Source organism: Schistocerca americana, chromosome 5, assembly GCF_021461395.2.
Source record: "Schistocerca americana isolate TAMUIC-IGC-003095 chromosome 5, iqSchAmer2.1, whole genome shotgun sequence".
Taxonomy (NCBI): domain Eukaryota; kingdom Metazoa; phylum Arthropoda; class Insecta; order Orthoptera; family Acrididae; genus Schistocerca; species Schistocerca americana.
Genome location: NC_060123.1, coordinates 709,131,948 through 709,143,479, shown reverse-complemented (window position 1 = coordinate 709,143,479; position 11,532 = coordinate 709,131,948). Strand labels below are relative to the sequence as shown.

General features: G+C 38.2%; 1 protein-coding gene across 1 annotated transcript in view; it reads left to right on the top strand.

Annotated features, from left to right (window-relative positions):
* Positions 1 to 1,144: 1,144 nt before the first annotated feature.
* The window catches only part of LOC124616651 (lysM and putative peptidoglycan-binding domain-containing protein 3), a gene marked incomplete at its 5' end in the record, with an annotated part of 79,893 nt that continues 69,505 nt past the window's right edge, over positions 1,145 to 11,532 (top strand). Inside the window, one exon of the mRNA XM_047144980.1 lies at positions 1,145 to 1,193. Coding sequence (XP_047000936.1) covers positions 1,145 to 1,193 — 49 coding nt within the window. The remainder of the gene's footprint in view (positions 1,194 to 11,532) is intronic.

Genomic DNA, 11,532 nt, shown 5'->3' with positions numbered 1-11,532 from the left:
GAACGCTTGTTTTAATGCAATGTTTTGGTTTCTGTTGCCGACTGTCAAATGTTTTTAAACATGATGCCTTGCAGAAAATAAAGGCGAAACGCGTATGGCACTAAAATTGTGTTTTATTCAGTTGCTGTCAGACGGTCCATAAGTGAAACTTATCAATATACCGTAGAAATACAGACTTGTTTAGACGCTTCAGCAGTTCTGTGAAATACCCTTCCCAACTGATTTACCGAGCGGGGTGGCGCAGTGGTTAGACACTGGACTCGCATTCGGGAGGACGACGGTTCAATCCCGCGTCCGGCCATCCTGATTTAGGTTTTCCGTGATTTCCCTAAATCGCTCCAGGCAAATGCCGGGATGGTTCCTCTGAAAGGGCACGGCCGACTTCCTTCCCCATCCTTCCCTAATCCGATGAGACCGATGACCACGCTGTCTGGTCTCCTTCCCCAAAACCAACCAACCCAACTGATTATATTATCGAGTTATAAACCCAGAAATTTAACGCTGTCAACCTGTTCAATCTTCGTCTTCATATGTTATACATATACGGGAAGGAAATCTCTTACAGGTTCTGAACTGTTTATAGTGGGTCTTTTCAAAGTGAAGTCAAAGACAGTGAATTAGCTTTAAACCATTTATTAACGTCAGTGAAAATTTCATTCGCAGCCATATTATTTGGAAGCTCCTCTAAAAAACGTTTTGCGTCATCGCCTTGGTTAATTAGCTGACAGATCCTTGCAGATATGTACACAACATTGTTGCCAGAGCCGTTCGAGAGACCTTAACCTTCAGAACTTTATTTTGTCGGATTACGATTTTTTTGGCATATGGTGAAACAAGAAATAAATAAATAAATACTCATTTCTACACGCAGTAAAAACTCGTGTGTTATAAGATCATCGTAGCGGAATTTCAAAAACATTTTACTTCGCTGGTCGTGAAAGCTTCAAAAAAGCTTGTTTTTACTAGGTCCGCATCAGAGTCAAAGTATGACCGAGAGAGATTGGAAGCGAAAAGAAGCGATGATGGAGCATCTATGAGTGTTCTATAAAGAGTGCTGTATGCATAGGGGATAGTAGTAATATACAAGGTACTGAAGGTTTGTTGCAGGGACGCCTACCTAAGTTTAGTTGTTAATGTATAATGAAACAGAGTTATTATAAACAGAAGTCAGGAACTGAGCTTCGAAGACAAAGGTGAGTGGCGTGGTAAATGAAATATTATTAACATTGTGAAGGATTTCTTTGTATTTCCTCTACCTTTAGCTATTTATACTTACGGCAGTGACGTGCGTCGTTACTTCGTTTGCCCATTGTTTACTATTTGACATTTGATAGCATATCGATGTCATGACTTTTCCCGTCGAGGCATTTCTGCATAACGCTTGTCATTTATCTTGCGATGGTTATATACCGAGAGAAACTCAGTGGAAAAGGATAGGGACGGAAAGTGTTCTGTGACAGGCGTCCAACATGTATTTGATGTTGTTACTGCGTTTTCTGCAGTCACCAAGTTACTATGTATAACGTTTTTTATCCAATGTTAAAGAGAAAATAGGTATAGCAAATACTTTTTCATACAAATCTGCGTTGTAGAGAAATCGTGTCAGAAACAATTTACAACATATGTCAAAAGTATCATGAATACCAGGAAACAGCCTTAAGTCACCGTTGCATGATATTTATTTTGAATGATTTATCCGTATAATTCGCTTCAGCTCAAACTCCAATGGTATCTGCTACGTTGCTGTTCGAAAGCAATTCACGTACTTTAACTGTATGGCTGGTTGTTCAATCTGTATATGGTATTTTGCACCCAATACTGGCTTGTCAGATCTAAATTATCAAAAGAGATGTTCCCGTGTAGTAGCATTATGGAGGTCTTTGACATTCTTACATTCATATGTTGCTACTTATTAGGGGCAGTTACACACAGCACAATAGTTTCAGGTAAAGGAAATAAAACAGCATCCACATGTTTTGCTCGTATTTCAGTAGTTATGAGTGAAGTGTAATATTCTTGTCTGCACAGACAAGGGAGGTAACCGAACAAGACACTCAAATAGAAGAGGTTTTGAAGTCTCAGGGGGCAGATCCTTGTATTATTGGGCATAATCTTGGTATCAATTAGACCAGATTTGTTTTCAAAAACTAGATGTATTCCAAAATGAACTGGGCTAGACATAGATTAATGTGGTAATAGCTCCGTTCCTAATTTGAATCCTGAGCGTAGTGAGCTAACAGTCAATACCAATTGTCAGTTCATCATGAAACAAGTGCATAATATATTCTGTACCTGAGTCATTGTATTTTACACTATTATTCAGCAATCAGTGGAACAAAATTTAAATGATCATAAGGAATTAATGATGCATTGAGACATGGATGTGCATTGTAGAAATGTAAGATTTGACATCCTACACCAAGGCAGGAGCAGATCCCTGCCTATCCTCTGAGGAGGACAATTCTTTTTAGAGATAGTCAGGATTCTCCTTCCACTTTAATACTGTAATTTACTGGATAGGCCTGAAAATACACAGCTCTAGGGCCTACGTAGTTCTTGAGATATGTCAGTGGGAAGAATTTTTCCTGTCTGCTTCACTTTTTGGCCCTCTCTGAGGAATTGTGTGTTCAAATGTAGAGGAGAAAACTGCTCATTTGTTGTCATTGTCTTAATTCATCCAATTATTATCTCATAATGATGTAGGGATTGTCAGGACAGTACAATATAGATAAATAGATCAAATGTACACCTCACAGAATACGTAAGGGTCATTCCATGTCAATTCAACAAATTTGAGAAAATGTTCCAGTTGATAGTCACAGATTTGGTAGCACACCAATGCTACCAAGTGTGGAACACTCATGTACAAAATTTTAAGCTCCCCTGCCAAATAGTTCCAGAATTATGGCGTGTGAAAGAAGGTGACATGACCCAGAAATTGCAACCTGCATCTGGCAATCTATCTTCAGACCCAACTTCAGGTCTTAATAACTTTGAAACTATTCCGCACAGCCCAGTGAAATTTTTACAGCCCAGTAACATCCACGTGGAGAACACACTCTATGGATCAAAACACCAACAACATATTTCTGAGGGAAAATAAAAAATTCCCAATTGTCATTAAAAAATGCAGTACGTTAAAAGGTACATATTGTAGGTGCCTTCTATGCCAAATATAATTCACTCAAAAAGGGTAGGCTATAAATTTTTTTGTGGTAAGCTTAATGTGGCCGAAACACACACATACAGAACTCATCTTGCCTATATCAGTCACACAGAGTTAAAAGCATATGAAAATACAAAAATTTGAAAAATTACCTGAAAATCATGGATTTTCTAAGTGTGGTAGCACAAAAGGGACAAGTGATATCCAAGCCAAATTTCAAACACTGCATAAGTAGACCATAATATAATATGTGGCAGAATTTTAACTTGTTATTGCAAGGCATTTGTGTACAACAAAAGTTGACAGCGATGTATTTGGTTACGTTTCTTTTAACACAATTTAGCAAGTAATAGTGATGATGCAGACAGCTTGTTTCAGATAAAGCTGCAGCAATTGTTGGAAACCATTAGGCAACAGAAAATTAAACAATGGTAGTTTTCAGGGACAGAATGAGTCATTGTGAGGCAGGAACAACAAAGGAAACAAGCTACAATTACAGGTTACTCATGTTTTTAAGATTCTAGTTCAGACTGGTCAGTACTGTTGTGGAAAGTCAGTATGGCAACAGAAGAGTGTACTTGTGGTGCTTTTGTTCAAACAAGTTGCAGTATTGGTAGAGCACAAGCATCTGAATATCATAAAACAGCATATGGAACAAAATGTGGCATCCACTTTGTACTGTATGATCTGGATGAATCGGACCAAGATTTGTTGCTATGGAGATCCGGGATACACCCTGTGGGCACAAGAAGTATAGTTCCAGGAAACTTTGGTGTTTGTTATCATCATATAAAAGTGTTTCTAGATAAGTATACTTTCCTTCAAAGAAGTTCTTTGATCCATTTTGGATTCATAAGAAGACAGTGAAGTGTAGCCTCAGAGAAATTGATATAAAATCAGTATTGAAAGTGAATCAGTGCATGGGTCTTAACATGAAACCAGGACAAAAGTTATGTTCCAGGTGTGTTACACTGCTAAAAAATGAAAAATATTCTGATAATTTACATGACAGTGACGAAGAGTATGAGCCATCTACAACCACAGCAGATAAGCAATTAAATACTTCAGTGACTGCTCTTGATTTGTCTCCCATGAAGACACACAAAGTTGGGAAAAGAGACTATGGTAGAAAAAAACTACAAGAAGTTTGAATGGAATTAAAACACAATATAGCTGACACACTGATGTTGGAAGAGGAAGAACTATCTGCTCCAAAGGAACAGAAATCATGCCAGAAATGCTCTGATTTGGACAAAATTGTGCATGATTTGAAAGAAAAATGTGTCACATCCACATGCCAGAAAAAAGTAGCTATTCTTACCGTTGCACCTTCCAGCTGGTCTATTGACTACACTGGAAAGGAATTCAATGTTTCTACATATATGGTAAAGCAAGCTAGGAAAACAAAAGCAACCTAAGGAGTGCTTCCACACCTTCAGCAGGCTCAGGGTAAGCAATTGAGTTCAGAAATAAAGGTGCTAGTGACGGAGTTTTATGAAAATAATGACTACAGCCAAATAATGCCTTGAAAAAAATACTATGTAACAGTGAAAATGGGAAATGTAGGTGTACAGATGCAAAAAAGACTGTTGCTATGCAACATATCAGAACTATATGTAGAATTCAAGGAAAAGTATCCCAATACCAAAGTAGGTTTATCATCTTTTTTCAATCTTTGGCCAAAATGAGTTGTGCCTGTAAGTGCAAGGGGCACACACAATGTTTGTGTATGTGAGACCCATCAAAATGCTAAGCTGATGTTTGCTGCTATAAAGAATTCTGATCTGTATTACAAAGGTGCAAAGAAGCTGCTAGTGTGTGACATCAGTTCCTACCAGTGCATGGTACACAGGTGTGAAAAGTGTCCTGGTAAGGCAAATCTTGCAGAACACATGAATAACAAACTGTATGGTGAACTCTTTATGGATGACGATAAACTTGTTTCTTATAAACAATGGACACACATGGATCGTACTAGTCTTGAAACAAAGCAATGTACGGTGGAAGATTTTGTTGAAATGTGTTGTCAAAAAATGGACAAACTGACCACACACAGCTTCACAGCAACAGCACAAACGTATTATCTCCAGTTTGGTAAGGATTATTTGAAACAAGATGAAATCATAGTAATACTAGACTTTTCTGAAAATTATGCATTTATAGTTAAAGATGCCATCCAAGGATATCATTGGGACAACAGTCAAGCAACTCTCCAGCCATTTGCGATTTACTATAGGGGTGAATCAGGTGATGTGTCTGTCATGAACCTGTGCGTTTTTAGTGACTGTTTAGTTCATGATGCCATTGCAGTTCATGCCCACATTCACACTGTCATGGCATATGTGAAAAACAAGCTGCCTCACATACATCTTGCAAAATACTTCAGTGATAGGGCAGCTATTCAGTACAAAAACTGTAAAAATCTCAAAAATTTATGCATGCATTACCATGATTTTCAGATTCACACAGAATGGAATTTTTTCGCAATAAGTCATGGTAAAAATATGTGTGGTGGTATTGGTACTACCATTAAGCTCATGGCATCACGAGGTAGTCTACAGTAACCTACAGAAGGTCACATTCTAACACCACTTCAATTATTTAGCTGGGTACAGAAAAATATCTCTGGCATACAATCATTCTGTGTTTCGAAATATGAGGTGAAATCAGTTGAAGAGTTGCTGAAAAGCAGACTAGAACATGTTAAAACTGTTGCAGGCACAAGGAGCCATCATCAATTCTCTCCAGCTGCCTCTGACAATGTGCAGATGAGCAGACTGTCATGCACGACATGTGTCTTCACAGTGTGTCTGACTCAGGATTCAGGAGCAAAAGCAGCAACATACAACCAGGTTGCTATGTTATTGCTGTTCATGATGACAAATGGTACTTAAGATGTGTTGCAGAGTGCTGTGAAGCAAAAGGTGATGTATTTGTGAACTTCACGGCACCAGCAGGACCAGCAAGATCATTTCATTGGCCACATTTGGCAGACAGGTGTTGGATTTCTTTTGAACATATTCTTATGACCGTTCCAGTTCCTACCACAGTCTCAGGAAGACAGTACAATTTGGCACTCAATGTACGGAGTACAGTAGCTAAAGTGTGGGAGAACTTCTGTTCCAAGCAAAATCTACTGGTTTTTAGCAGTTAAGGTGCAGTAAACATTAATAATAGGTTGTGTTAATCTGTCTATATATTGTTGCTTAGTTGGTTGGTTGGTTGTTTTGGGGAAGGAGACCAGACAACGTGGTCATCGGTCTCATCGGATTAGGGAAGGAAGTCGGCCGTGCCCTTTCAGAGGAACCATCCCGGCATTTGCCTGGAATGATTTAGGGAAATCACGGAAAACCTAAATCAGGATGGCCGGACGCGGGATTGAACCGTCGTCCTCCCGAATGCGAGTCCATGTTGCTTAGTGATTAAACAGTTGTGGGAGAGGATAAGAAGATGCAGAACAGTTTACAATATGTTTTTACAAAATTGTGTTGTGGAACAATAGCCACATCACCAAATACAACAAGAAAAACTGCATCACAAGATGATTTAAGTTATTAAGACCTTAAGTTGGGTCTGAAGATAGATTGGCAGATGCGGGTTGCAATTTCCGTTTATGCCACCTTCTTTCACAAGCCGTAATTCTGGAACTAATTGGCAGGGGAAACTAATACTTTGTACATGAGTGTTCCACACGTGGTAGAATTAGTGTACTGAATTTCAGTCAAATCTGAGACTGAGCTGGAGCCCCTGGTTGAACTGACATGGAATGACCCATAACATTCTTTGAGGATAGGACAGGTGGTTGGCTGTGGCCTTGCGTAAGGAACCATCCCAGCATTTGCCTTAGTGATTTGGGAAAAACATAGAAACCCAAATTAGGATGGCCAGGCAGAGCAGCTCCATCCTCCCAAATACAAGGTCGGTGTCTTAACATTTACGAGCACAATTTAGTTGGTTTCTGTTGTACAGATTGTGGAATAACAGGGAAAGAATATATCATCTGCCTGGGTGCAGTGGCATATTGGAATCCAAGTTGATATCAGTGAAGGAAACTTACTGTGGAAACTAGGCTCCATCCACCTGCAAACTTTGACTTTGTTGTGAAGTCAACAGCATTAACAAATAGCAACAATTTGTAACTAGAAATTAGGTTGTGGCATACATGTGATATCAAACCTGACCAATGGTATGGAATTGTGCTCTGATGCTCTAATTAAAGGAAGAAGCCATCAGCTATAAAGCTGGTGTTGTATGTAAGTTATGTATTTAAGTACACCATATTTTACCAGTGTATATAATTTTCTAAGAAGAGTGCAGCTCTTATTTTAAATTAGCACCCACTCACTATTTTATTAATTACTAAAAAGTGAGGTCTTATTAAAAATTGTATATGTGCCATCGAAAATTCACTTTGGGCTATGAAGGCAGGGAACCATTAGTGTATCAGGGAATAGCTGTTCACAATTTAGCTATCTTTCCCCATCCCTGTCTTGCTGAAGTGGGCCCACAGCTATTTCAGAGTGACTTTCCGAACTGAAGCATGTTACCAATATTCTTTTAATATGGATTTAATGAAATCTTTGCACACACTGATTGTGCACACACTTGAATGTTTGTAATGCTGATGAATGCTTCACTGTCATATCAGACAAGTGTGTGAGCATTTATATTAAGTTTTAATATTACATAAACCATTGACTGCTTTGGACAATTGCTGTTTGTGATTGGAAAATAACTGTGCGTGTGCAGAAGCAACATGTTTCATGTCCCAGTGCAGGTAATGTTGTGGGTTGAACAGTGTTAAATTTCCACCAATGTTTACAGGTGAAATAATTATATAGTGTCCATCATATACTTCTTATTGATTCATTCATACATTGTGTTCCATCTGTTTCCTCATGAACTAGAGCTGTGAAGGATGTGGAATGAGTTAAGTTACACATTAACAAGCAGTACTGCTGGTTCTGGCTACTTCTGTAAAGTAAACCAACTACAAATTGTAATTAGTGCTGATGCAGTCAAACTGATAATTATGTAATTTACTTCTAGATTGCTTTACATATAAGGGACATTCAGTAATTATAGAGACAAATTTATGTGGAAATTTAACAGTTTGTACAAGGAGTTTTGTTCTTTCATGACTTCAGATTGGTATCACTGGGATGAGCTGAGAACAGCTGACAGCTAAAAGTTATTTTGTTTATAAACTCAGTGTTGCATTTAACAGTATTGTGTTGTATTGAAGTTCCCATATTAGTGATCTGGTTTGTGCTCTCTGAAAGTGAAAAACTGGCAAAAATATTTTCTTGAATGATTTTATAGTATGATGAAAGTTGTATGAAAAACAGAAGTGGGTGAACAGTTCAAAAATGGTCAAATCTTGGTGACCGACAAGTAGTGTGCTGGCCTTTCAGTTGAAGTGTCAGCTCCTTTGCTTGAAACCTACACAGACGACATTATCCTTTGAGGCGAACATATTACATCTGAACATACAGGGAAAAAAAGCAGTTGCAGTAAGTGTTCACACTCTACATAACATTATCAGTAACAAGCTCAAGTACAGCAAAATGAGTGGAAAGTGGGTCATGAAAGAGTTAGTACACCACAAGGAAACAAGACTCAGAGTGTATGGAGGCTTGAAAGAACACTACTAAAGGGAAGGTGATGCTTTTCTAAACAATATTTTAATGTGGTATCAAACTTTGGTTTACCATTTTGAATCAGCCCAATGAGGAGATAAAAGAATGTATGGGAAAGTGGCTCAAACAAAATGAGAGATACTTCTTTTCACCAGGTACAAAAAAACGTATTAATATTGGTGACGATTATCTGGAGAGGTTTTTCCTGCATCAATTTGTCGCTTTAATTAGTGAATGCCCATCAATGTGGTGTCCCATTTATTTTGATCATGCCAAATAAACTGGGAAGGGGGGGGGGGGGAACTATTTCTCCTCTTCTACTACTCAGCTGCTGTTTAATACTTCAAATAAAGCATCTATGTAAACGCACGCGCGCACCCCCCCCCCCCCCCCCCCCCCCCCCCCCCACACACACACACACACACACACACACACACACACACCTGATACAAATATTAGAGCTACGTGCAATGTGCATGCTGAGGCCAAATATTCTGATAAATTTTACGATTGGCTAATGAGATATTATTTTACTTTATGTTTAAATATTTGGTGATTTTTCAGTGCATCACCCGATGTTTGTTGCCAACCTGTCAGTCTTTTTCACCAAAATATAAAACTGTTCTAAACCTTTGAGAAGGAAGAATAGTCCATGCAGAAATTATTTCTGCTTCTAGTTTTGTGGTTTTAAATTGCCGATTTCATTCTAGGTTCACTCTCATTATTAATCACAAATACCATTAGGGATCTGCATGCTGGCAGGTAAGTGTTGAGAGTCATTAGTTGCTGAAGAGCCTTATGCAAGTATTCAGTTATCGACTGTACACAATAGTCTCATTGAACAGTTTTGTAGAATAAATACTTTCCTCACCACAGCTACAATACCCCAGAAGATGATGCCATAGGATAGAACTGAGTGAAACTGTCAGGTATGCTAGCAGTTCCATCTGCAGACTACCACAGTGAGATTTAAGAGTGTGAAGCAAGCAGAACAGAGCTTTTTTGTTAACTTATCCACATGCTTGTACCATCTTGGATTATTATCTATCTAGTGCTTAGGACCTTCACACGTCCATCCAATGTATGCCCATTGACTTTTGGTACCTTTAAATAATTTTTATCCTCTTGAATCTGTATAGTATGAGATTTACTGCAATTGACCAGATAAAAAAATCTACTCATCAAGGGGCAGGAGGAGAACACATGTATAGAGATATTAAAGTTTGCAAGCTTTCAAAATCAGTGGCTCCTTGTTTTGGCAGAAGGGTTGAAGGGGAAGGAAGAGGGATGAAATGACTGCTGAGGTTTAGGAAAAGGATATAGTCCTTACCCTTCACCCCACTTCTTTCCCCGTCAACTCCTTCTGCCAGGAGGAGGAGCCACTGGCTCCAAAAGCTCGCAGGCTTCAGTACCTTTATATTTGTGTTTTCATGCTGTCACTTGGTGAGTAGATTTTTTATCTGTCCAATTACGTTATAATTTCAAAAATTGAATATTTTTGTTGATATAGTATGAGATTCGTAAGATTGACTTAACCTATTGGCTCTGAACCAGTCGTAAGCCATTCCATTAGTCTCCAGACTGTGCCTGATATTGATGCGTTAGACTTGTTATCCATATACTTGTCATCTGCAAACATAAAAGTTTCTGAAGATGCCTTTAATGTTCCTGGTACACCAAGAAAGGGGGTGGACAGAGCACTGAACCTTGTGATTATGCCATATTTAATGTTCACCCACTGTCAATTTATTTTATATTCGTGCTCTATCGTTTGCTAATGTGACCATCTTTTTTGTAAGATATAACTCCATCTATACAAAGGAAAGATATTAAATTCCATACCATTTTAGGTTCCACAGCAATGCTTATTATCAAATAGTGGGGCTTGAGTTAAATAAACTATTGATTAGATGCTTTGCACGGAATATTTTTCTGTAGAGTTGAGGAAGCTGGATGCTGAAGAAGTGAGGAAAAAAACATGGATAAAATAAAGTAACAAATGGTAAAGGAAAAAAGAATTCTCTTAAATTTGGTTAATGAAAGGAAAGTGAACTGGGTGGTACATGTACTTAAAGGTAAGGAGTTCTGACAACGGCTATTGAAGGTACAGTGGAAAGATGGAAGAAAATAGTAAGGAGAAGAATAAAAGAGCTGGATGAAGTGAAGAAAGGAAGATAAGAGAGGACTTAGTAAACCCGCACTCTTAACAGGGTAATTCTATTCCGTGTTTCTACTATGAGTGAGTTCATGAGATTGTATATTGCATTCCCAGAAGAGAAGCCATTACAGGATCCAGACTGAGCCACTGTTAATAGTTTGTCAGGAAGAAGGTTCAATATTTTGTTTTAACCTCTATATTTGGGTCTATGAGATGACAATAGTTGAACCAATGATCTCTGACCACAGAGCTGTGGTCATGAAGCACCCAGCCATTTCCAGACATTTTACTTATGTATTGACAGACAGCAGTATAAATAAGGAAACATTGAATTCCAAACAGCACTATCTACTGTAGTGTTAAATAAAACCAATAAAACTGAAATTTGACTGTATCTATTAATAGAAGACAAAAAGGAGGAAAAACCTTCGACCATGTCACAAAACAGGTAAAATGTAATGAAAGAAACAAGAAACATGGTGCTTTTTAATTCATCTGTAGATCACTTCTACAAGGATATTGGTCATGTTTTGGTATCACAATTTCAGAACAACAAAAAATAACACGGT